The 27,315-nt window shown below is 38.7% G+C and overlaps 1 protein-coding gene and 1 long non-coding RNA gene across 7 annotated transcripts; both read left to right on the forward strand.

The window, feature by feature from the left end:
• The first annotated feature begins 7,610 nt into the window (after positions 1–7,610).
• LOC104215397 (uncharacterized) lies at positions 7,611–13,787 on the forward strand. 6 transcript variants are annotated; one of them, XR_708174.2, is made up of 5 exons: positions 7,611–7,849; positions 8,848–8,978; positions 9,166–9,237; positions 10,049–10,089; positions 13,226–13,787. It is a non-coding gene; the product is annotated as an uncharacterized lncRNA (long non-coding RNA). The 6 variants fall into 6 exon arrangements; XR_011403694.1 differs by lacking the exon at positions 7,611–7,849 and adding an exon at positions 7,859–8,235; XR_011403697.1 differs by lacking the exon at positions 7,611–7,849 and adding an exon at positions 7,859–8,222.
• A 165-nt stretch (positions 13,788–13,952) lies between these two features.
• LOC104215399 (22.0 kDa class IV heat shock protein-like) lies at positions 13,953–14,531 on the forward strand. Its single transcript, XM_009765184.2, has one exon. It carries the CDS (start codon positions 13,953–13,955, stop codon positions 14,529–14,531), a length of 579 nt encoding a protein of 192 aa, XP_009763486.1.
• Positions 14,532–27,315: the final 12,784 nt, after the last annotated feature.

Raw genomic sequence — 27,315 nt, forward strand, 5'->3', positions numbered from 1 at the left:
CGACCCGACCGGTCATTTTGAGCTCTAGCGCGTCGTCAGCAGTTGGAAGTCATGAACAGCTTCATTTTAGGTGTATTGACTTGTACGTATGGTCAGAGTTGAATTTCGGGAAATTCGGAGTCAAATTGGAAAGAAACTTTTCATTGCGGCAACCTTAAGTTGAAGAAAATGGCTAAGATTGGAATTTTGAGTAAACGACCTCGGAATTGGGATCTGAAAGTTCCAGCATGTTCGTATGATGATTTCGGACTTGGGCGTATGTCCGGATTTGGTTTTGGATAACCCGAGAGCATTTCGGTGTATATTGTGGAAGTTAGTATTTTAGAAGAATTTCATAAATTTGGGTTGGAAGGCATTTCAGAGTTATAGATGTCTGTTTGGGATTCCGAGTCTGGGAATAGCTCTGTATGGTGATTCTGGAGTTGGGAGCGCGATCGGAAGTGAATTCGGATGTCCGGAGGTCATTTGGCTAAATATAGAAATTTGAAGGTTTTTGAGAAAATTCGACCGGAAGTGGAAATTTTGATATCGGAGTCGGAATGCAATTCCGAAAGTTGGGGCAAGTCCGTAATGTCAAATGTGACTTGTGTGCAAAATTTGAAGTCATTCCGGAATGATTTTGGTAAGGTTTGAGACACTTAGTCTCTTTTAAGGAAGCTTAAGTTGGAAAAGTCAACCGGATATTGACTTATGTGTTAGAGAGCTCGAAATGCAAATTTTATGGTTCGGATAGCGTCGTTAGGTGATTTGGGACTCAGGAGTGTGTCCGGAATATTTTTGTAATGACCGGTATAGAATTAAGCTTGAATTGGCAAAGTTAGTATTTTGGCGAATTCCGGTTGATAGGTGAGATTTTGATTTGAGGGTCGGAATGGAATTCCGAGAGTTGTTGTAGCTTTGTTATGTCATTTTGGACTTGTCTGCAAAATTTGAGGTCATTCGGACTAGTTTTGACGTGTTTCGGCATCGGATGTGGAAGTTAGAAGTTTCAAAGTTCATAGGTTTGAATCCGATGCGAATTTGGTGTTGTGATATTGTTTTGAGCGTTACGAAGGTTGGAACAAGTTTGAACGATGTTATGGGATATTTTGGAATGATTGGTTGAGGTCCCACTGGCCTCGGGTGAGTTTTGAGTGGTTAAACGGACTATTTCATCTTTGAAAAAAATTGCAGAAATTTTTAGGCTTCTGTTGTGCCAAGAAAATTTCAGGCGCGAGGTGTCCAGTTTGGAAGCTCATATCTTGTAATCTATAAGAAATCAGAAACATTGCAAAACACAAAAGTTGTAGTCCTTACATTCTAGTTTTCATAAAGTTAAACCATTCGTGATTTGGATATTATCTCAGGAAGTTATGATGGATCGAAAATGGCTGGTAGAGCGATTTCGACAGAATTTACGGATGCGCTTTAGAAGCTCATATCTCGGGATATATAAAGAGTTATATGGTGCACAACCTATCAAATCTTCGAGTCTAGTTTCTAAATCTTCAAACCATTTGTCATTTGGATATTTATACAAGACGTTATGGGTATTTAAGCATAAGTTGTCCGACAAGGGAAAATTTTAATAGGATGTACAACTTGTATATCACAAGTGCAAGGTACAACTCGACGAAGTACGGGCAGATTCTTTAAACACGGATTTGGCTTATTTCTTTCATTTCTTTCATTTGACTTGGATTATTTTGGAGAGGATTTCAAGGGGGATTTCATCAAGCATCAAAGGTGAGTTGTTTCTACTTATTTCCAAGTTAAATACATGGATTAGAGCTGAAAACTCAAGTAATTTATGGACAAAAATGGTGGTTTAGGGCTTGAAACTTAAGAGAATTAAATGGAGATTTGAGGGGTCATTTGAACTCTGATTTTGGTAAATTTAATATGTACGGACTCTTGGCGAGACGAGGAATCCGGTGATGTAAGTTTCGTAATTTTTCGAGAAGTGGGCCCGGGGCTCGGGTTTTGCAAATTTCATGATTTTCGATATTTTTCGAGTCTTTTCGATTGGGTTATATTCCCTTAGCCTATTGTAATGTATTCGTTGTGGTTTTGACCAGATTCGACGCGCGAAGAGGTAAATTCGAGAGGCAAGGGCATAGCGGAGTAGACGTTGGACCGTCTTGAGGTGAGTAATGATTTTAAATGATGCACTGAGGGTTTGAAACCCCGGATTGCACAACATACTGCTATGTTGAGATGAGACACACGTTGTATGACGAGCGCGGGGTCATTTACTATTGGGGATTGTGACTTGGTCCATCCCATTTGATATTTTTACCTCGTAATTGATAAAGATTTATTGTTTTTCACTATGATTGAGCTTATTGCCATATTTGGGTTTCGTGCCAATTATCTGAAATATTTTGTGAATTTACATCACTATTTTTCTCACGAATTGAAATATTATTTGAACTTAGTCCAATTGAATTATATTATTTTGTGAACTCAGCTACATTTATACTCAACTCGAGATTTAATGATATTTATAATGTTGTTGAGCTGAGCACTATTATTTTACTGATGCCCAAGAGGCTTATGATTATTTTCTGGACTGATTGAGGCCGAGGACCATACGTGAGGATATGTTGAGTGATGTGAGGAGGCTTTCAGGCCTCGAGTGTTATATGAGGAGGCTTTCAGGCCTCGTGTGTGATGTGTGAAGGCTTTCAGGCCAATTGATATTGCGCTTGGGTTGTAGGAGCCCCTCCGGAGTCTATACACACACCCAGTGAGCGCAGGGTACCCAGGTGAGTTGGGAGTGGGCCCGAGAGGCCGTTGCTTGTGTGTGGTGAGTTGGGAGTGAGCCCGAGGGGCTGATGTTGTCTGCTGGTGAGTTGGGAGTGAGCCCGAGGGGATGATACTATACTAAGATTTACATATTGAGCCCGAGGGGCAAGCTTTTGATTTATCCTTACTGTGGAAATTATTTGTCTTTACTGTTTTAAAAGAAGAATTATCTGATACTCACTATTTTACTGTATAACTGATTTTACTGCTTGGGATAGCGCTATATTGTGCCGTTATGAGATTTCATGTTTTCAGTCGTTATTTATTTTTATTACTCACTGGGTCGGAGTACTCACATTACTCCCTGCACCATGTGTGCAGATACAGGCAGAGCTGAGTTCGCTCCTGAGCGCTGATTCTTTCCAGACCAGGCGGTGACTAGGAGTAACGAGGTAGCTGTTGACGTCCGCAGCCCCGTTTTCTCCCTTATCTTTGTTATTTATGATAATTCCAGACTTTGTAAAATATTAGTAAACTCTGTAGTAGCTCATGACTTGTGACACCCCGATTTCGGGCTGAGTTGGGAGGGTTTTCCTTGTTCTATCACGTTTATTTCGCATTTAAGATTATATTGCCCATGATTTAGACTTATTCCTGTTAAGTAATTATAAAAAGATGTATTGTTTTGTTGATTGGCTGGCCTTGTCCTCACGAGAGGCGCCATCACGACCGGGTTGGAATTTTGGGTCGTGACAACCTTGGCGACAAAGAATTTTTTATTTAAGAAATCAGATTGAGGTCATGAAAATAGAGAAACAAAAGTGGTCGTTAGCTTCAACACAAATACCAACTATATGGAAATATACAATACTGAAAATCTATTAGCAGTACATATAAATACCTTTATTCTACAATAACAAAGTCCTGCAAAAATAAAGAAGCAGAACCCCTCAAATTCAACAATGGGATAAATTCTTAAACCTTAGTGACTCGAGTATCAAAGAGGCTTTGCATGTCATCAAACACGAATGGTGCAAAAGAAAAAGCTTACTTCAAATTATCAAGAGAGACATGTCCATTGAGCGTACCATTCTTGACCCCTTCTTGACCTTATTCGCGACAAATGCTATTTCCTTAATTAACTCTAAAACTGAACAAATATCAATTTAGTTATATACAACAACATAAAAAAACTAAAAAAACTAACTGAATTGAAATTAAAGCAAAATAAAACCTGAATTGAGCACACCAAAAAGATACCTAGTTATGTGTTATCAATAAAATTCATTGAAAATCAAAGGCATCAGCGAGGAAGATCAAGAGAGAAGAAAGCTAACTATGAAGAAGAATAGCGAAATAAGGATTAGTGGATGCAGTGGGTTCAATAAAAAAAGCCACGTAGAGTTTACACTAAAATGACTAAAATATATCTAACTTTACTTTTATTGCCATGAAGTAACCAAGTCGAAACTCTGGCTCTTCTAATATGTAGATGGTTATGGCCCATGCTGGAAATTGTCATTATTTCATAAGTAAAAGAACCTAACAGAACACCAAGAGCACAGATATGACCTGAAGCGTAGAGAATGTATATATAAGATGACAATTTCCACCAGGAGTATTAACATCAGACAACTTATTAGTGAGATTCATCCTTATAAATGCCATATTCCAAATAGACCGGATACATATTACTTAAAAAGAAATAAACCTATCAGCAAGTTTCAACTGTTATGCTACTATCTTATATTAACCATCATATTACTCTCATATTATTTTATCAGTGAGGTAGCTTCTAAAATAAGACATATCTGCACGATCAAATACAATAAAGATTGTTAGAGACTCTTTAATCCAACATGAAAAAGGAAAAAAAATAGATATGCGAACAGACAAGCCCTTACAGATACTGATCATTGTATTCACATTAGCACCATGTTGGGTATGTTCAACCTCTTAATCTACTGTGGAAGGGAAGATCTCTTTATAATAGAGAAATACAGTCTGAACTCATGACTCTATTGGATGGTCAATAAACTTAAATGAGCTTTTACACAACAAAAAATGTTTATGAATACTATCCAAGGTATAAAGTTCTTGATTGACAAAAGTGACATGTAAGATGGCTATTTCGAATAGATTTTACACACAATTTTACTTTCATATATAAAGAAGACCGTCAAACAGGATATGGTTTGTGCTTGGATTGGCAAAATATAAAAACTAATTCTTTAACTTAAACAACAAATTGATAAACTCTAAAATGTATGGTATTCCAATGATCCTTTACAGAAGCACTTGATGCCTCACTGGACTACACGCAAGACTTAATATTCTTACAGGAAAAAAATATCCTTATTAAATGTGAAGATGACAACTAATTTTGTATGCATCACGGCATAGTCCAACTAACATAGTCAAGAAAATCAGCAAACAATAGTTTTTCTTCTGGCCTCTAAGTTAAAACAATTGCGAAAACAATTTACTATGTTATTTGGAGGACCCTTTCAATAAAATCCATGGTACAAAGCATTCCTATACAGTTATTAGAATAAAGAAACTAAAAGAATGCTTTCTTATCCACCTCCACTCTAAAACACACATCAAGCACCTCTAACCATAAAGATCAAAGTAATTCTTTTTCTTTTGGGATGTATGGAATATCTGCTAGTTAGGGACTAAGAACTATCAAAGTAACAGTAACAAGCAACAACTATATGCAAACTAAAAGATGTTCAACTGAGCAAGAACAAAAGATGATCATCTAAGCAAGGACTTGTAGCTTCAATACTCATCAATACATACAATCAGCAAAATGATATCCAAAATATTGATTCAACATGTTGATTTCTTAATGACTAAAGTCAATTTTAATGATTTTCTAATCCGTCGTATATTCTCTTATTACTCTTAGCAAGTAAAAATATTCACTTTATTAAGGTCAAGCTTGTTTGCTTCATAATAGTCCAACATGCTGCCTATAGGGACCATAATGGTTAGATTCACTATCTAAAATTTAACATGTATTCAGTCTATTATCACTACTCTAAACGTCATTGTACGTAGGTATACATCCATTAGTCATTCTCATTATATAGATCATCTCTTGTAACACATGAAAGAAAATTAGACAGAGGTGAATAGTAATTCTTTTCAAATAAAGTGCCATCAACACAACCATAGTGCCCTATGCATCAACCATTTCAAGAAATTAAGAAAACTAATTACCACAGACTTTTTTATAATAAGTAACATCTAACGAATATACTCACAGTAATCATTGACGCAAAGATAGATCATCAAAGTCATTTAATGGGAAGAAAACATACCAGGAAAACATATATGAAACTTGGGAGTAGACTACTATTTAATAATTAAAAACTTCCACATCAAAAGTCAAGGTTTTCAGCCACATGAGTGTGTGAAAATACCTAGGACACCAGAAATTTACCAATAAAAGTACTCTGTTTCTTTAATCAAAATCAAGTTGGTCATTGGGCTCATTGTTTTTGACTCTCAATTGTCATTTAATACTAAAAGGTTGTTAAAAAAAATTATTAAGACAGTAAAATTTTTAAGACACTTCTTTGATAAGAGCTTTAGAAACACCTTCACCAAATTGATGCTTCAGTCTGTTAAAATATTATGATTAACCATATTTTTCTCCCATTATAACAGCCCTCAAATTGCAAAATTAACAAGTACGTGAAGCACCCAGGAGAGCACGGAACTTCAAAACTCAGCAAGGTTAAAGTTTAAAAATGCAGTTTTACCACCCGATTCTATTACAAAATCAAAAATCATGAAAAGAACAAAAAAAAAAAGGAACGGGATTTTGGAAAAATCAGAGAAGAAACAGATGAAGAGAACCTGCAATAGCCACTTAACTTCAGAATTAACCAAAAGAATACAAAGGGGAAAAAGAAGAAAAAATGAGAGAAAAAGATACTAGGAACCATTAAATTTCAAAGCTAATAATAATGACCCAAAGAAAAGGAAGAACCAAGAAAAAAAAGTACCTACAGCTACACTTTAGAGCGAGAAGCCAAACATTTGCAATACAAGTTTTGAAAGAAATTGAATACTCAAAGCTGAACTCTGGATTTCAATTCATCTCCACAAAAAAAAAAAGAACGTTCCCCCAATTTCATTCATCAAAACCCTAACTCGAAAATTTCCGGATCTTCTTGAATACAGACAAAATATGTCTTTAATTCATTTTATTTTCATGAATTTGCGGTAAACCTCCATTGCCATTGATATAAAAAAAAATTGTATGTGGGTTGAAACAAATTGGAACAAAAAAGGAGAAAAATACATAGATAGCAACAAGATTAATTTTAAAGAGTAAGAAATTTACCTGTAAGCTGAAGAGATTTGAGAAGACGGTAGAAAATCTGAGTAAGCTTGTAACTCCATTGTATACGATATATTAGAAGAGAAAAGTGAAGCGTACATGTGGAAGTAGCTTAAACGCTACACGTAGTATCTGGGGAGCACACAAAAGGGCACATATAAAACTGTTGTGAAATGACTGAATTGCCTCAAGCTTCTTTAAAAAGATTTGAAGTAGACATGTCGAGAGTCTTACTCTTCTAAAGTAGAGAAATATCGTTCAAGCTGCATGTTGGTTTGAGGGTTCAATTTGTAAACGTGGAATTTTATTATCTGTCAGGTGACTACAGTCCTGTGTTATCCTTGAATATTCAAGAGCAATAATGAACATTCCAGAACTATTGTCTACGTTATTTTTCCAAGTATCCCCTCTTCAAACATTCTCCAGAAACTTGTAGACCTCTCTTTCATCAAAAGAACAGGTCATCTCGTTTCTATATAAATCCCCACTTTTTTCTATACTTTAGAAGTGCAAGTTTTTCGACATGTCTGCTTAAGTGTCATTTAAAGTAAGCATGAGGGCATTTTGGTCTTTTAGCATCACTTACCAATTGATCTAACGTGTCTTTTAATTGTTCGCTTATACTCCACGTGTATATTCCACATCGCTCCAACTGTTTTCGAAGGGAGAAATCCCTATTTTCTTTCGGTCGGTCCAATTTTAACAGGCTCTGTCAAAAGTCCATGTTCTTGATCTCAAGGGTGTTGCTGGGAGTTCTAGATACAGGTTTGCTCCGCTTTTAATTTCTGCCTATATCTTCTTCTCTTTTCTTCATTTTTTCCTTTCAGATGCTTCTTTTTGGCCCTCTTCATATTTCTTAAATTTTTAATCCAACTGCTGGTGTGTTAAATTTGATGGTGAAACTCCATTTATAAGCCTCTGATCTTGCTGAATTTTGATTAATAACAGTGAGCAAACGAAAGATCGCGCATCTGATATAGAAATAATTCCTTCATCTTCGTTAATTTTATTGTTCTTTCTCTCCCCTTTTTTGCTCTTTCAACAAGTTACAGCCCACACACAATTTTATTTACTGAGATTAAAGGCTTCTCGCTACACTGATATGGGTGTTAAGCCTAATTAAGAAGACAAATTTTGGGTATAGCTTCACAGTGCGTAAAAAGTTCTTCGCTTCATCTTCCTCTGTTTATTTTCAGATTTTTCTTCATAGCACTTAGATTCTCTTAATACTTCCTTTATGCATTTATTTTTTCTTTTAGTGATTTTTCTTGGTTCTCTTCATACCTCCTAATTTTGCAATGACATTGCTGTTCTGAGAAGAAGGATTTTATCTTCCAGTGTTGCTTGATTATTTGTTCTAGAGTAAATGGTATGTAAATTAAGCAAATAAATGCTTGATTTTTCGGAGCATTTGTTACTATTTTTTTTATTCTTTTCTTCTGTACAGTTAATACATTTTATTACAAAATTAATATATCTGTTCGACAAAGCTCATTCTGGATTCTTTGATCCTTCTTTTATTCTTTAGAGTTCTTTTCTTTCTTAAAGGTAAAATGGAACAAACCGGTAGAAGCATACCGACAAGGTGGGAACTAAGAGTTAGAACTTATTAAGCATTTCGCACATACCATATCGCTAATGACACATTTCTATTTCTATTATATAGAAAAGCCAAAGAGGTCGACCAAGGGTAAAGAGTAATTTAGATATTTTTATTAAAATAATTACTTTTATCATTGGTGTTTATTTCTTGTTGTTTCCAGGTTTGGCTCTAGAAGCATCCTTCTTCAATCTTTCTCATCCCCAAAATCAAACGCAAGACTACTCTTATTCCAATATCAATTTCATATTCTCTCACTTCTCTTCATCACCGCATCTGGCATTGTCGTTTCAGGTATGCTTTTCTGTTAGTAATTTTTTGCCCAAATTTTCTTCTAATTCTCTTAGAATTTTCCAAAGTCATGGCTAATGTTGTTATTTTCCTGCCTCTCTTTTCAATGTTCTTCGGCATTTTATTCTCTTTCTGTTTCACTTTTCGCCTTTAATCTGTTATTTTTGCATGATTTTTATTTTTTCTTCAGTCTTCCAAAGACTACCCTTTCAGAGTTTCAGTTCGTTTCGTCTACTCGGCTTGGGGATATAATTAATTTCAAGTATGATTTTCTTATTTTTTGCCAAAATTTCTTCCATTTCTCTTATGTCTTCCCTGTTTTATTGCTGGAGTTAGTAAACCCATTTTTATTAATTCATATTCTTGGAAGATAATATGAATTTTCAAGTTGGTAATTAGTTGAATTTGTCATAAGCTAAAACAATCTCTTGATTTTAGCACATTTCTGACACAGGATCTATGCAAGTTATGTGTCAAGACAACAACTTAAATTAATTCGCAGACTTTTGAGTATAATTCTTCTGCTACTTGAAATTATCGTAGGGGTCTTTTTTTATTTTATTTTTTTATTCAGGTTTATTCTATGTTTTGAAAATTTATGCATTGCTACTGTGAAAAGATTACCTACAAAATGTCACCATTGGAATTTGATTTCTTTTTTTTTTTATGATGCCCCTCTTTTGGAACACCGAGCTTAGGCCTTTAGATATATAGCAGAGTACACATTAAAAAGGAGATAGAATGGATGTCGATGTCAATTCGTTGTGTGTTTCTCTCTTTATTATTTGTCGATCAAATGGAATGCTGTGACAGAATCATATTCCTGGGTAATGTACTTTTGCAGAGTGTATAATAAATTAATAAAAGGTTATTGTATGTGCTTTGTCATATAGAGATGAAATGTTATTGCATTCAGTGTTTTCTGAACTACTAAGTTGTATTGATTAAAATTAACTGTTTATTACACCTAGCTTTGTAACTTCCTATCTGAACATGTTACTGCAAACTCTTTTATTCATGATTACAGATAAATTGTTGTCAAAATAAAGTTATTTTGTTGTCGTTATTTTCAGGAACTTTGAAGTATAGTTAGAGGCATCGTCAACCTAAAAAGGTAAATTTATGCTATTTTACTTGACGGGAATCAATGCATAAACTATGACTTTATACATAACTGATAAAAATTATTATTTTGTATGTGTAATTGGAATGAATGAAGTGTACTTTGTGTCATTGTTAAGAAATTTATGCTCTTCGTATTAGTAATACCATAATATAATTTGTGTCGTTTATGTTTGCTTTGTCGTGCAAGCTTTGAATGAGACTATACTTTTCATTATCTCTATCTGGTGTTAGATTTAAATAAACAATAAACAAAACTTCCTTGTGAAAAGTTTGTAAACCATAATAGCTCTTTGAGCTTAGCATTATTAAGGTCAAAGTATATATGAATTCTGGGATGAATTTAAGACAATGTGAGACATCTATATCGTCGTCTTTTTGAGCATTCTATTGTTAATAAATTCAAGTGTATTTCATCGTCATTTTGTTGTCATATTCTCTTCAATGAGGTTATAAAGTATCATTTCTTATTTTCAGTATAGTCTATAGCACTACGTTTAATCGTGATTATATGAACATTTGCCTAGGCTTCTAGCTCATCTCAGTTGGTAACTAATTTAATTAGACAATTTTTCAGATACATAAGAGCTTGAAGGTATAATGCAATAATAGATACCAACTATCGTTAATCTACTTGAGTACAACTTCTTATAATTGAAAATTGGATAACCGCATTAGAGAAACTACTGTCATGTACTAAATTTAGGGCAAACAACCCACTTTTTTCTTGGCCATATTGACATATTCCTCTGTCGCCTTTACAAGTATACAAGGCATTGCTATTAGTAGCAGGCTCCGATAGAATTTGTTTCTAGACTAAGAAGTGAAAATGAGAAGGGCCAGATACTTTTAGCGCAGTTGGAATAAGTTCACTTAACAATTTTTAGTTTAGTATTTTTAATGGTAAACTGTCTTTTTTTTTCTTTTCTTTTTTTGCCTCTTTTCAGTTTACTGCACTTAAACTAAATCTTATCTTTTTCATTTACCTTTTGTGATTTTTAAGAATATACTTAGTGCTTAAACTTTTTCAAATTAGAGCCTTGCTCCGTTTAAAGAAGTATAAATAATACCCCCCTGAGATATCATATGATGTTGGAAATATTTGTTGTACTACCTTAATAGGAATTTTGATATGCTCTTGGGTTACTTTAATTATGTTGGTTCACTTGGCAGTTTGAAACTTTAGATTGTGATTTCGAGTATATTATTCGAACAGAATAAATGCAAGAGTTGCATTTTGTTTTGCTGTAGAGTTTTTAAGGTATCAGTATAGTATGTAAAATACTGAAGGAAGATCATAATTCAACCTTATGTTTGTGAGAATAAGATTCTATTTAGTTTAAAATTTCACCATCCATTTGCTATATGAATTCCCTTCTACCATAAGATCTTCAGTACAAAAACAAAACTTTTTTATCTATTCTCTTAAATTATACTCCCTCCTTTTCAATTTTTTTGAACCCATTTGACTGGGCACGCTCTTTAAGAAAAGAGAGAAAACTTTTGAACTTGTGGTGTAAATGAAGCACATATATTTTGTGTGGCTATAAATCATTGCATAAAGGTAAATTGTTTCCAAATAGGGAAAGAGGTCATTCTTTTTTGCACGGACTAAAAAGGAAATAGGTTCACATAAATTGAAACGGAGGGAGTATAAAAGTAATCTAGCTGAAGCAGATATGGTTTGCCTAAAAACCTCTAACGTGTATTTAAAGTTGCATATGATTTTGCTAGAAATTACAGATTATTGTTTAGGGCACTCAAAGCGGAGGCGTGTTATAGTGAATAGTGAATACTGAGATAGTGATGGGCCCGTGCTAAGCACGGGCTTGCATCATCTAGTTAGTAATATATGATGCAAGTGTTAGTCGGTTGAGATACCTAAGGATGATACTGATCAAGTTTGAAGCAGTATCTGAGTTGAGACTGGACAAAGAGATACGTATTACCTGTGAATGAAATAGACAATATACAGAACTTGTAGGAATTTTATTGTGAAATATGTTTTCTTCCAACCACTTATTTGGGCTTCTTTTTAGGAGCAAGACACAAGGCTAGTGAGATGGCAAAGGGTGATTGATAGATGTGGGAAAAAAGTATGCAAACAGAAAAACAATATTTATCTTTGAGGGGCAGAGTGGTGTTGATTACATGGTATTTTGGATGCAATGCCTACTTATGTGATGTCACTCTTCCCAGTGCCTATAAAGGTTGCAAATAAGTTGGACGAAATGAGAAGCAATTTTTTATAGCAAGGAAACAAAGAGAAGAAGCAATATTTCTAATAAAGTGGGACAGTGTCATATTGGATAAGAAGATGATAGGTTTAGAAATAAAGAGAAAGGATACAATCGAGAGTTTAATCGTGAAGTGGTTATGAGATATCGTGTGGAAGAAGAAACAGGATAATTTATTCTTAAAACATCATGGTGAAGAAAACTTCACTGTTAAATCTTGTTACAAGGCCCTGATGCTAAGAAATACACAAGGAAGTGGCCATAGAAAAAGATTTTAAAAACAAGTAATCCCTACAAGGTCTAACATTTTCTAAAGTTTGCATCCTATGAGGTTTGTCATTTGCAAAGGAAAAGATACAAGATGTGTTTCTTGCATAGAAGTTTACAAGTTTTAACGACTGATTGCATAAAAGACTTGTTATGAGTGTTGTATTGGCTCACTATATACAAGGAAAAAATCTTTTAACAGAAAGGAGAAAGGCTAGATACAGCCAATGCAAAATCATTCCATGAAACAGTTTAAATAATCCGCAGTGTATATCCTTATTCTGTGACAACAAATAAGAATTTGTCTAGAGATGATTTATTAGTCGAACGTTAGTTGTTGTTCTTCGTATCATTTGCACGGCCATGCAGCAGAATTTATGTATTTTCCCAAATTGCTACTGACAATGGGAAGCACAAAATCATAAATAATGTCAGTCTTCTATTGTTTTTTTATGGGGGATTGTACTGTGACCTATATATTATTGCTCTTTCTTGATCACTGCAGTTGACCATCCATCTCATGAATTTAAGGATGTCATTATGGGATTCTGGCCCTCCACATACTTTACTCTGATACAAATATTTGATTACAGGTTGTTATCATCATCTTTTTTTTTTTTTCAGGATGTGAAATTGTGACCGTTTTTTAGCAAAGTAAATTTCTCTTTCTCCAACTGCAAGTGTCATTTGCTGGTTTGGCTAGAAAAGTTAAGATTTGCGTGGACTGTCCACAAATGAAGAAAATCTGTGATGTTTGTGGCAGAAAGACCCAAACAAGAATGCTGATTAGAGGATGAAGAATTTAAGAAGAAGTCAGGCGTCCACCTGGAGAATAAGGATGAAGAATTAAAGAAGAAATCAGGCGTCCATCTGGAGAATGAGGATGAAGAATTTAAGAAGAAGTCAGGCGTCCACCTGGAGAATGAGGATGAAGAATTAAAGAAGAAATCAGGCGTCCACCTGGAGAATGAGGATGAAGAATTGAAGAAGAAATCAGGCGTCCACCTGGAGAATGAGGATGTAGAATTAAAGAAAACTTTTTGTAGGCTGTCCTTCAACTTTGTAGTGCTGGTGATCCGACATGATTTAACAAAAGTTCCTCATGTATCTTGTATGAACTTTTATTTTTGTGTAATTTCATATCAGAAAAAAGGTTTATAGAAAAAGAAAGTTCAAATTTTTGCAATATTGGGCTCGTGCTGGCACTGCCTAGTTGTTATATATTTCCAACATACAGAGGAAAAAGATTCAACTCTCATTACCTTCCAACCCATTAACGACCTTTGATACACAATACTCTGCACAAACTAGCTAGTGTACTTGAAAACGTCCATGCTAGAACAAATCAAAAATGGTGAAAATAACTGTTAGTCTTTTGAGCTTTCTAGTGTTAGCAATGGCTGTAGTCTTATTTCTTCCATCACAAACTGAAGGACTAATGCCATACACACGCCCCTTTTGGGACTCAATGTTCCCACCAGAAGACCCTTTCAAGATTCTTGAACAAATCCCACTCACCATCCCAAAAGGGGTGGACTCAATCGCCTTAGCTCGTTCAGACTGGAGGGAAACAGGAACAGAGCACGTAATTACACTCGACACAGGGATGAAAAGGGATGATATCAAGATCGAGGTGGAAGAGAACAGGGTGTTGAGAATCAGTGAGGAAAGGAAAATAATAGAGGAAGAAGTTGAAGGAGAAAAGTGGCACAGAGCTGAGAGGACTTCTGGAAAATTCTGGAGACAGTTTAGGTTACCTGGGAATGCAGATTTGGAACAAATAAAGGCTCATTTGGAAAATGGTGTCTTGAAGATTACTGTGCCAAAGTTGGCTGAAGAGACGAAGCAGCAGACAAAGGTGATTAATATTGCTGAGGAAGGTAATTCTGCTGGTGGTGAGGATATTAAAGCTACCAAAGCTGAGATGTAAAATAAACAAGTATAAACCACCGTCTGTTAGTCAGTCTAAATGTTTTGGTTTGTTTATCATCTCAGTTGTGTTTCTGCTTTTTGTGAGCTTCTAATAAAGTTCTCAGAAGTATGTAAATTGTAATTAGGTGTATGACTTTGATAACTGAATCCACTCGGATTTAGTTCTTCAATCTATATATTATTGTAACTACAATTCTATATAGGTAGCATGTGTATCTTGATACATAGTAATTCGGTTCTGACCTGATTTGATACTCTCTTGTCTGCATAACCGTTGGTTCCATTCACACGTTATTTTATTTCTTTTCTCTTCTCCTCGCTCGAGAAGACTTGAGGAGCGCAAATCACTGTGTACAAACTAAATGTTTTTTTTTTTGTCAGAAAGATAATATATACTCTCTCCGTTCCAATTTATGTGAACCTATTTGATTGTACACGAAATTTAAGAAAAAATGATGACTTTTGGAATTTGTGGTCTTAAACAAGTGAAAAAGGGGCCCAGAATATTTGTATGGTTATAAAAGCTTCTCATTAAGGATAGAATTGTAAGTTTAAGCTAAATTGTTTCCAAATTTAGAGAGGGATCATTATTTTTAGAACGAACCAAAAAAGAAATAGGTTGACATAAACTGGACAGAGAGAGTATTAATAAATAAGTAATACGTAGGCCTGACTGGCACCCTATCACAAACTATTGTGCTATTACAAAATACGAGATTGCTACTAATAGTTTACGGTTGTCATGGTCTTCCTAGTGGAATTATCATCATAACAACTAATTACACACGAAGGTGGCTGATCAAGATTGCTACTTTGATTTTGCCAAACAGTTCCTTGGCATGATGGAGGTTCTGCTAAACATTTCTTGTCTTTTTCAAAAATCTGCGCAACAAAAGTTGGAACATCTTCAAAAACACTTAGCGTATAGTCATTTCTAAAATTCTGGCCTGCCTTTGCTAACTGATCTATTACCATGTTTTGTTCTCTGTACGCATGTTGTGCTACATGATTACCTAGCTGGCCCAGATAGTACCTGCAATCATTAATCATATTAGAGAATGCAATATTATCAGTATGTAATAGTATAGTAACTTCCTTTGCATCCACCTCCATCTCTAGTGGCCTTATGTTATTTTCATATGCTAATTTTAGTCCTTGTGTTGATGCATAGAGTTCTGCCGAGGTGGAAGAGTCATGTGGTGCAAATCCTGAGAAACCCAATATCCATTCAGCTTTGGAATTTATAATTAGTCCTCCAATCCCCGCAGTGTTGGTTGAATGTGCTCCATCTATATTGAGCTTATAGAAGTTTGTATTTGGTGGATTCCATTTAACATTTTTAGTAATTTTCCTTTTATGATCAGTCTTATGTGTAAAAGCAGCCAAGTAGGTGTATTCAATTGCTTGTTGAGTTGTGTGTTTAAGAGAAATGTTATCCCTAGTCATGTTATAAAGATTATTGTTTCGTGTAATCCAAATATTTCATAAGCTAAGTGGTAAGTAGGTATAAGGATTTATGTTGAAAGGTAGTTTAATATCTTTATAGCTTATTAGCTTACGTAACCAAGTTTATGTGGCTGAAAAGTTTGTAGTGTGATTAATAAGGTGCATGAGTCCTAATTCCTGCCAATATTTCCTAGCATTTGCACATTCAAGGGAAATGTGTTTGATCGATTCTTTAAGAAAAGTTGTGTTGGTAACCTATTGTGGCATAGAAGCCAGATAAAACTTTAATTTCTGGATGAATAGGGAGTTTCTAAATTCACGAAAAAGTATTTAAATTAGTCGTAAGTTGTTGTGCCTCCAATTCTAGTTTGGTATACATTGAGTGTACCGTAAATTTTCACATTGGCACCAAACCCCAGTAGATTTGGTCTCCCTTCTTGTGTAATTTAGATACATATGTAGCTTGAATTAAAAGTTTTATATTATGGTCTAAGTCGAATGGGATTTTTCCCCAGTTCTATCTTATGTCATTCAGAATTTTCGAAATTGTAACATTATTTTGTTCCAAAGTTAAGGGGCCCTGGATCATAGAGTGCATTGTTGTGCCTGGTTTTATCCAAGGGTCATCCCAAAATTTAATATGTTTACCATCACCTATCCTCTATTTGATACCTATTTGGCAGTGTTGCCAACCTCTTAAAATATTATTCCAAATCTTTGAATAATTAGTCGTTATTCTTTTATGTAGGTATTTGTTAATGAGAAGCTTTGCCCATATTGCTTGTGGTGATTTAAAAGCTCTCCAAGCAAGTCCTGCAAGTAAAGCCATATTTTTTTGGCATAATTTTTGAATACCCAGGCCACCATTTTCTTTTGGTGTTGTTATATCATTCCATTTAATGAGGTGTATTTTTTGTGATGACCCGACCGGTCGTCTTAAGAATTTATGCCCCGATCCTCTATCAACTAATTTTCCCGTATTTATTTCTGCTTTATTGATTTGCCGGGATGTTCGATTTTGAGTTTCGGAGAGTTTTGGGACACTTAGTCCATAAATGAGAGTTTAAGTGTTGGAAAGTTGACCGTAGTCGGAACAGTGTGAAGACGGTCTCGGAATGGAATTTCGATGGTTTCGTTAGTTCCGTGGGTTGATTTCAGGGTTAGGAGCGTGTTCGGATTGTGTTTTGGAGGTCCGTAGATAATTTAGGCTTGAAATGCCGAAAGGTCAAATTTTGAAGTTTCCGGTTCGATAGTGAGGTTTTGATCCGAGGGTCGGAATGGAATTCCGGAAGTTGGAGTAGCTCCGTAGTGTGGAATGTGACGTGTGTGCAAAATTTCAGGTCATTCGGACGAGGTTTGATAGACTTTTGGATCGAAAGCGTATTTTTAGAGTTTTGGAATTTTTAGGCTTGAATCCGTGGTTGATTCGTTGCTTCGATGTTGTTTTAGGTGTTTTAAGGATTGGTATAAGTTTGGACAGTGGTATTAGACTTGTTGGTGCCTTTGGTTGAGGTCGCGGAGGCCTTGGAATGATTTCGGATGGTTGACGGAAGGATTTTGGGGTTTGGAGTTGCGGCTTCAGCTAGTTTTCTGTCATAACCGCACCTGCAAGTGTGGGACTACAGGTGTGGAGCCGCAGAAGCGGTGAAAGGATCGCAGAAGTAGAAAAGAGACTGCAGAAGAGAGAGCTTCACCGCAGAAGCGGCCCCGTATCTGCGAAGGGGTAACCGCAGGTGCGAAAACTGGGCTTTAAGTGAAATGTCGCAGATGCGACAATGTCCTCGCAGAAGCGGGACCGCATCTCCGCAGAAGCGGAATAACTGGGCAGAAACATATAAATTTAGCCATTTTCACCTCTTTTCAAACGGGAAGAAGCTTGGAAAGCACTTTTCAAGAGGGATTTTCAGAGGAGTTCATTGGGGTAAGGTCTTTGGTCCCTAAACTCGTTATTGGAATGATTTTTATCAATTTAAGCATGCAAAATTAAGGAAAATCAGTGGTAAATTGGGGATTAGAGCTTGACTAATTATAGACTTTTGAGTGAGGATTTGAGGGACCATTTGAGGTCCGATTTTGGTTTTTGGTATGACTAAACTCGTGAGAGTGTGAGGATTCTGGAAATGTAAATTTTACCCGATTCCGAGACGTGGGCCCGAGGGGCATTTTGGTCATTTTACCTAATTTCGCGTATTAGCTTAGAATTTCTTTGTAGAATTAGTTGCTTGAATTTTTATTTACATTATGCAATTGAATTGAATAGATTTGAGCCATTTGGAGTCGAGTACTCATGGCAAGAGCGTGGTTTCGGATTGATTTGAGCTGGTTCGAGATAAGTGGCTTGCCTAACCTTGTGTGGGGGACCTTCCCCTTAGGATTTGGTATATTTGGTAATTGAGATGCCTTGTACGTGAGGTGACGAGTACAAACTTGTGCTAATTGTTGGAAATCCGATTTTTCATTAAGTAATTACTAGTATGTTTCCTTTTCTGTTTTTATTACTTGCACTATTAAGCCTGTTGTTAGCTTAGGAAAGCATGTCTAATTGATGCGGGAAGTAAGACTCAGATGGTTCGGGCACATTCAGAGGAGGAGCACTGATGCACCGGTGAGTAGGTGTGAGCGACTGGCTGTAGTGGGCACGCGGAGAGGTAGAGGAAGACCTAAGAAGTATTGGGGAGAGGTGATCAAACAGGACATGGCGCGACTTAGGATTACTGAGGACATGGCCCTTGATAGGGAATTATGGAGGTCGAGCATTAAGGTTGTAGGTTAGGGGAGAGTGTGAATATTTCTACAGCACAATAGAGGGAGACTATCCAGTTAGGAGTTAGACTAGGAATGTCATTGGTCGTCTATTGATGCAGGGCTTTACCTTCTAGTTGTACTATACCAGCCATCTATTTCGTATTTCGTATTTCGTATCCTGTATTTCATATTTCATATCTCTTATATATTGTTGTTATTTTTATTACGTATCTTTATGGTACTAATATATCATCTCCTATTGCTTTTTTGAGCCGAGGGTCTCCTGGAAATAGCCTCTCTACCCTTCGGGGTAGGGGTAAGGTATGCGTACATATTACCCTCCCCAGACCCCACTTGTGGGATTATACTGGGTCGTTGTTGTTGTTGTTGTTGTTGTTCTCCTGTTGCTATTGTGTATTTACATTGGGACTACGGATGTGGGATTCCGGTAGCTCCCCCCTTGTCTGTTTAAATTTGGGACTAGGGATGTGGGATTCCGGTAGATCCCCCTGCACAGTTATATGGAACCATGGAAATGTACCGGGTAGATTCTTTCAGTATTGGGTATTTACATTTGGGACTACAGAATGGGATTCCGGTAGATCCCCGCGCACTATGAGTTGAACTACGGGATAAGATCCCTGGAGATCCATTGGATATGTATAATTGGGACTACAGGACGGTATCCTGGGAGATCCCCGATTGTTATTTTGGTGCTGAGCCTTATTTCTTTCTGTGTTTACCTTGCCTCTGTAATAGTTATTTTTGCCCTTTTATATTTTGTGTTACTTTTACTATTGTACTTATTTATACTGATCTGTTCTACACTGTCGAATTTTATATTTTGTTTAACCTCAATAGGGCCCTAACCTTCCTCGTCACTACCCGACTGAGGTTAGGCTTGGCACTTATTGAGTACCGTTGTGGTGTACTCATGCCATTTTTGCATATGTTTTTCATGTGCACATCCAGGTATTTTGAGTCAGTCCTATCACCCTTGAGGCAAGGTGACTATTCCAGAGACTTAGAGGTATATCTACCGCGGCTGTAGACCGAAGAGTCCCTTTCTACTCTCCCTATTGTATTAGCTCTTCTGTATTTCTTTTCCTTGTTAGATATTCTGGAGTTAGACACTGGTAGACATTCCAAGGCTTGTGGATTCATGGGTTTCCAGGTTTTGGGAAAATGTATCGGTTTTAAGAGTTAATATTGTGTATACCGAGCGGCACTTTTAAACGCTGTTTATTTACTCTATTTCTATTTTAAATTGTTTTCTTCCGCAAATTTGGTTTATCTTTCGCAATTTAGGCTTACCTAGTCGTAGAGACTAGGTGCCGTCACAATGATTCATAGAGGGCGAACTGGGGTCGTAACAAGTTGGTATCAGAGCTCTAGGTTCATAGGAGTCATGAATCACAAGCCGGTTTATTAGAGTCTCGCTGATCGGTATGGAGACGTTTGTACTTATCTACGAGAGGCTATGTAACCGTTAGGAAATTCCACTTCATTTGAATTCCATGCCATCCGAGATTTTTGATATCACAATTCTAAACTTCTATCTTCTATTTTCTCACCGATGGTGAGGACAAGCGTTACCAGAGATGATCAGGCACTCGCGCCCCCTATTGCAGTCGTTAAAGGCCGGGGCCGGGGTAGAGGCCGAGGATGCGCACGTGGTGCAGCTAGAGCACCCGTGCGAGCTGACACCGAGGTACCACCAGCAGTTCCAGCCGGAGTCCAGGCACCTGATACACCTACTGCTACTACTACTCCAGCACTCCAGGAGACTCTGGCACAGTTCATGAGCATGTACACCACTTTGGCTCATGCAAGGTTGCTTCCCTTGCTGTAGCTACGTCTCAGGCCGGGGGAGGAGCACAGACTCCCGCCGCCCGCACTCCTAAGTAGCGAGTGTATGTTGAGCAAGTCTCTGAGATTATTCTTGTACAGCCTGCAGTCCGAGATCAGCTTGAGGATAGGGCAACGGTTTCCGAGGATGAGCAGCTAAGGCTTGAGAGGTTCAAAAAGTACAAGTCTCCTGTATTGAGTAGTCTAGCATCGGATGATGCTCTGGGATTTCTAGATGAGTGTTATTGTATTCTCCGTACCATGAGTATATCAGGATCGAGCGAGGTTTCCTTCACTACCTTCGAGCTTCGAGGAGCCACCTATGAGTGGTGGCGCACCTATGAGTTAGACAGTCCGGATGAGGCTGCTTCACTGACTTGGACTCAGTTTTCAGATCTGTTCTTGAGAGAGTATGTTCCTCTGAGCCTCAAGTACGCATGGCACACAGAGTTTGAGCATTTGCGCCAGGGTGCTATGACTGTCTCAGAGTATGCCGTCCGTTACACTAGTTTGGCTAGACATGCACTAGCCTTGGTTTCTACTGTTCGCGAGAGGGTTTGCCGGTTTATTGAGGGCCTTATTCCCAACATCAGGTCTAGCATGGCTCGTGAGTTGGAGATGGATATTTCTTATCAGCAGGTGGTGAGCATTGCTAGGAGCATTGACAGTATGCATGCTAGGGAGAGAGAGGAGAGGAGGCCAAGATGTATCGATAGTCGGGCCATTATTCTGGTGCCCGTGCCCCAACTGTAGGTCGTCATGGTAGGAGTTATATAAGTCGCCCTATTCGTTTAGCTCTTCCAGCAGCCAGTGGTATTCCAGCTCCTCCTAGACCTCAGGAGCCTTATTATGCACCTCTGATTTCTAGCGCGCCTCTCGTGCGGGGTGCTTTCAAAGGTCAGTCCAATAGACCTGGCCCGAGTCATTCATAGCTTCCACATCCTCTCAGAGCTTGTTTTGAGTGTGGTGACATATGCCATATGGTGAGGGATTGCCCCAAACTTGGGAAGGGTGCACCTCCACAGGCTTCTCAGCCACCGTGTGCCCCGCAGAATTCTCAGGCTATGGTTACAGCTGCAGTTGCTACCTTACCTGCTCATCCAACCAGAGGTGGAGGTCGGGGAGGTAGAGGTTGCCCTAGAGGGGGAGGCTAGGGGAGATATTATGCCCTTCCTGCCCATACCGAGTCTGTCGCCTCCGATTCTGTCATCACTGGTATTATACTGGTTTGTCACAGAGATCCATCGATTTTATTCGATCCAGGATCCACTTACTCTTATGTGTCTTCTTATTTTTCTTCGCATTTGGGTGTACCTCGGGATTCTTTGAGTTCCCCTGTTTATGTTTCTACTCCTGTGGGAGATTCTCTCGTTGTGGACCATGTTTATCAGTCGTGTTTGGTTACTCTTGGTGGTTTTGAGACCAGAGCCGATTTATTATTGCTCAGCATGGTAGATTTTGATATTATCTTGGGCATGGACTGGTTGTTGCCCCATTATGCTATTCTTGATTATCACACCAAAACCGTGACGCTGGCTATGCCAGGTGTACCGTATGTTGAATGGAGGGGTACTTTAGATCACACTCCCTGTAGAGTTATTTCTTTTCTTAAAGCTCAGCGTATGGTTGAGAAGGGGTGTGACGCGTATTTAGCGTATGTGAGAGATGTCAGTGTTGATACCTCTTCAGTTGATTCAGTCCTAGTAGTACGGAATTTTCTCGATGTGTTTCTAGCTGATCTTCCGGGCATGCTGCCTGATAGAGATATTGATTTTGGAATTGATTTGTTGTCGGGCACTCAGCCCATTTCTATTCCTCCGTATCGTATGGCTCATCCTGAGTTGAAGGAGTTGAAGGATTAGTTACAAGAATTGCTTGATAAGAGTTTTATTTGGCCTAGTGTATCACCTTGGGGTGCTCCTGTCTTGTTTGTAAAGAAAAAGGATGGTTCTATGCGTATGTGTATTGATCATCGCCATTTGAACAAGGTTACAGTGAAGAACCGTTATCCTTTGCCTCGTATTGATGATCTGTTTGACCAGCTTCAAGGAGCACGAAAGTTTTCTAAGATTGACTTGCACTCAGGTTACCATCAGTTGAAGATTCAGGAGCCAGATATCCCGAAGACTGCTTTCCGGACCCGGTATGGTAATTACGAGTTCCTTGTTATGTCATTTGGGCTGATCAATGCCCCAGCAACCTTTATGCATTTGATGCATAGTGTGTTCCAGCTATATCTTCACTCATTCATCATTGTCTTTAATGATGATATTCTGGTATATTCCCGGAGTCGGGAAAATCATGAGCAGCACCTGAGGATAGTGCTCCAGACCTTGAGAGAAAAGAAGTTATATGCTAAGTTCTCGAAATGTGAGTTTTGGTTGGATTTCGTGGCACTCTTAGACCACGTGGTGTCGAATGAGGGTATTCAGGTGGATCCGAAGAAAGTAGAGGCCGTGCAGAGTTGGCCCAGACCATCTTTAGCTACAGATATCCGCAGTTTCCTTGGCTTGGCGGGTTACTACCGTCGTTTTGTGGAGGGGTTTTCATCGATTGCAGCCCCTATGACCAGGTTGACCCAGACGGGTGCTCCGTTCCAGTGGACGGAGGAGTGTGAGGCGAGCTTTCAAAAGCTCAAGATAGCTTTAACTACAGCCCCAATTTTGATACTGCCTATAGGTTTGAGGTCTTATACGGTCTATTGTGATGCCTTGAGGATTGGCCTCGGAGCGGTGTTGATGCAGGACGGTAGGGTGATTGCCGCGCGTTCAGATAGTTGAAGGTACATGAGAAGAATTATCCAGTCCACGACCTTGAGTTAGCTACCATTGTTCACACCCTGAATATCTAGCATTATTATTTGTATGGTGTTCCTTGTGAGATTTATACTGATCATCGGAGCTTGCATCACCTGTTCAAACAAAAGGATCTAAATTTGCGCCAGAGGAGGTAGTTAGAGTTGTTGAAAGACTATGATATCACTATTTTGTATCACCCGGGCAAGGCCAATGTGGTGGCCGATGCTTTGAGTCGCCGAGCAGAGAGTTTGGGGAATTTGGCTTATTTACTAGCATCGGAGAGGCCTATGGCAATGGATGTTCTGGCCTTAGACAGCCAGTTTGTGAGATTGGATCTTTCGGAGTCCAGTCGGGTTCTAGCATGCGTGGTTTCTCTGTCTTCCTTATTTGATCGTATCAGGGAGCGTCAGTATGATGATCCTCATTTGCTTGTCCTCAAGGACAAGGTTCAGCACGGTGATACCAGAGATGTGACTATTGGTGATGACGGTGTATTGAGGATGCAGGGTCGGATTTGTGTACCCAATGTTGATGGGCTTTGGGAGTTGATTCGGGAGGAGGCCCATAGCTCGCGGTATTCCATTCATTCAGGTGCCGCAAAGATGTATCAGGATTTGAGGCAGCACTACTAGTGGAGGCGGATGAAGAAAGATATAGTTGGATTTGTAGCTCGGTGCCTCAACTGTTAGCAGGTGAAGTATGATCACCAGAGACCGGGTGGGTTGCTTCAGCAGATAGAGATTCCGGAGTGAAAGTGGGAGCGGATCACCATGAACTTTGTAGTTAGGCTCTCACGGACTTTGAGAAAGTTCGATGCTATTTGGGTAATTGTGGATTGGCTGACCAAGTCCGCGCACTTCATTCCTGTGTGTACTACCTATTCTTCGGAACTTCTATCGAAGATTTATATCTGGGAGATTGTTCGTCTGCATGGTGTTCTAGTATCCATCATTTTAGATAGAGGTACTTAGTTCACATCACGGTTCTAGAGGGCTATTCAGCATGAGTTGGGTACTCGGGTGGAGTTAAGTACGACATTTCACCCTCTGACAGACGGATAGTCTGAGCGCACTATTCAAATTCTTGAGGATATACTCTGTGCGTGTGTGATTAAGTTTGGAGGGTCTTGGGATTAGTTCTTGCCATTGGCGGAGTTTACTTACAACAACAGCAATCAGTCCAACATTCAGATGGCACCGTATGAGGCTTTATATGGTAGGTGGTGTAGATCCCTGGTAGGTTGGTTCGAGCCAGGCGAGGCTAGATTGTTGGGAACATACTTGGTTCAGTATGCTTTGGAGAAGGTCAAGGTGATTCATGATAGACTCCGTACATCCCAGTCCCGACAGAAGAGTTACGCGGACCAGAAGGTTCGTAATGTTTCCTATATGGTTGGGGAGCGGGTTCTGCTTCGAGTTTCGCCTATGAAGGGCGTTATGAGATTCGGGAAGAAAGTAAAGTTGAATCCGAGATTCATTGGCCCTTTTGAGATATTGAGGTGTGTTGGGGAGGTTGCTTATGAGCTTGTCTTACCTCCTAGCTTGGCAGGAGTTCATCCGGTATTTCATGTTTCGATGTTCCGAAGGTATCACGGTGATCTGTCGCACGTGTTGGATTTCAGTTCAGTCCAGTTGGACAAGGATCTATCTAATGTTGAGGAGCCAGTGGCAATATTGGATATGCAGGTTAGAAAGCTGAGGTCAAAGAACATTGCATCAGTAAAGGTTCAGTGGCGAGGTCATCCGGTCGAGGAGGCAAACTAGGAGACCGAGCAGGATATGCACAGTCGTTACCCTCATCTTTTCACTACTTCAGGTATGTCTTTATGCTCGTTCGAGGACGAACGAATGTTTAAGTGTAGGAGGATGTGACGACCTGGCCGGTCGTCTTAAGAATTTACGCCCCGATCCCCTATCAACTGCTTTCCTCGTGTTTATTTCTGCTATTTTGATTTGTCGGGATGTTCGGTTTTGAGTTTCGGAGAGTTTTGGGAAACTTAGTCCCTAAATGAGAGCTTAAGTGTTGGAAAGTTGACCGTAGTCGGAAAAGTGTGAAGACGTCCTCGGAATAGAATTTCGATAGTTCTGTTAGTTCCGTGGGGTGATTTCAGGGTTAGGAGCGTGTTCGGATTATGTTTTGGAGGTCCGTAGCTAATTTAGGCTTGAAATGCCAAAAGGTCGAATTTTGAAGTTTCCGGTTCGATAGTGAGATTTTGATCCAAGGGTTGGAATAGAATTCCGGATGTTGGAGTAGCTCCGTAATGTGGAATGTGACGTGTGTGCGAAATTTCAGGTCATTCAGACGAGGTTTGATAGACTTTTGGATCGAAAGAGTATTTTTAGAGTTTTGGAATTTTTAGGCTTGAATTCGTGGTTGATTCGTCGTTTCGATGTTATTTTAGGTGTTTTAAAGATTGGTATAAGTTTGGACAGTGGTATTAGACTTGGTGGTGCATTTGGTTGAGGTCCCGGGGGCCTCAGGATGATTTCGGATGGTTGACGGAAGGATTTTGGGGTTTGGAGTTGCAGCTTCAACTGGTTTTCTGTCATAACCGCACCTGCGAGTGTGGGACCGTAGGTGCGGAGCCGCAAAAGCGGCGAAAGGATCGCAGAAGCGGAAAAGAGATTGCAGAAGCAGCCCCTCATCAACGAAGGGGTAACCGCAGGTGCGGAAGCTGGGCTTTAAGTGAAATGTCGCAGATGTGACAATGTCCTCGCCGAAGCAGGACCGCAAATGCGGTCCCAGGGCCGCAAAAGCGGAATGACTGGTCAGAAACATATAAATTCTTGCCTTCGCGAAATTTAGCCATTTTCACCTCTTTTCATACGGGAAGAAGCTTGGGAAGCACTTTTCAAGAGGGATTTTCAGAGGAGTTCATTGATGTAAGGTCTTTGGTCCCTAAACTCGTTATTGGAATGATTTTTATCAATTTAAGCATGAAAAATTAAGGAAAATTAGTGGTAAATTGGGGGTTAGGGCTTGACTAATTAGAGACCTTTGAGTGAGGATTTGAGGGACCATTTGAGGTCTGATTTTGGTACTTTTGATATGATTTAACTCGTGAGAGTGTGAGGATTCTGAAAATATAAATTTTACCCAATTCCGAAACGTGGGCCCGAGGGGCGTTTTGGTCATTTTATCTAATTTCGCGTATTAGCTTAGAATTTCTTTGTAGAATCAGTTACTTGAAGTGTTATTTACATTATGCAATTGAATTAAATAGATTTGGGTCATTTGGAGTCGAGTACTCGTGGCAAGAGCGTGGTTTCAGATTGATTTGAGCTGGTTCGAGGTAAGTGGTTTGCCTAACCTTGTGTGGGGGACCTTTCCCTTAGGATTTGGTATATTTGGTAATTGAGATGCCTTATACGTGAGGTGACCAGTGCGTACTTGTGCTAATTGGTGGAAATTCGGTTCTTCATTAAGTAATTACTAGTACGTTTCATTTCCTGTTTTTATTACTTGCACTATTAAGCCTGTTATTAGCTTAAGGAAGCATGTCTAAGTGATTTAATTGTTGTGTTTGCTCAAACTGCTTTACCTGAGTTCTGTGCAACATGCTAGGCTAGAATTACTTGTTTGCCTTAATATGAAATTTGACATTTCTGAATATTTCTCCTGTTGCTGCTGTGTATTTACATTGGGACTACGGATGTGGGATTCCGGTAGCCCCTTGTCTGTTTATATTTGGGACTAGGGATGTAGGATTCTGGTAGATCCCCCTGCAAAGCTATATGGAACTACGGGAATGCACCTGGTAGATTCTCCCAGTATTGGCTTTTTACATTTGGGACTACGGAACGGGATTCCGGTAGATCCCCGCGCACTATGAGTTGGACTACGAGACGTGATCCCGGGAGATCCATTGGATATGTATAATTGGTACTACAGGATGATATACTGGGAGATCCCCGATTATTATTTTGGTGCTGAGCCTTGTTTCTT

This window comes from Nicotiana sylvestris, chromosome 11, assembly GCF_000393655.2.
Source record: "Nicotiana sylvestris chromosome 11, ASM39365v2, whole genome shotgun sequence".
Taxonomy (NCBI): domain Eukaryota; kingdom Viridiplantae; phylum Streptophyta; class Magnoliopsida; order Solanales; family Solanaceae; genus Nicotiana; species Nicotiana sylvestris.

Excerpts from the sequence above, each read along its gene's own strand:
- LOC104215399 (XM_009765184.2), top strand. The coding sequence starts at position 13,953 with ATGGTGAAAATAACTGTTAGTCTTTTGAGCTTTCTAGTGTTAGCAATG.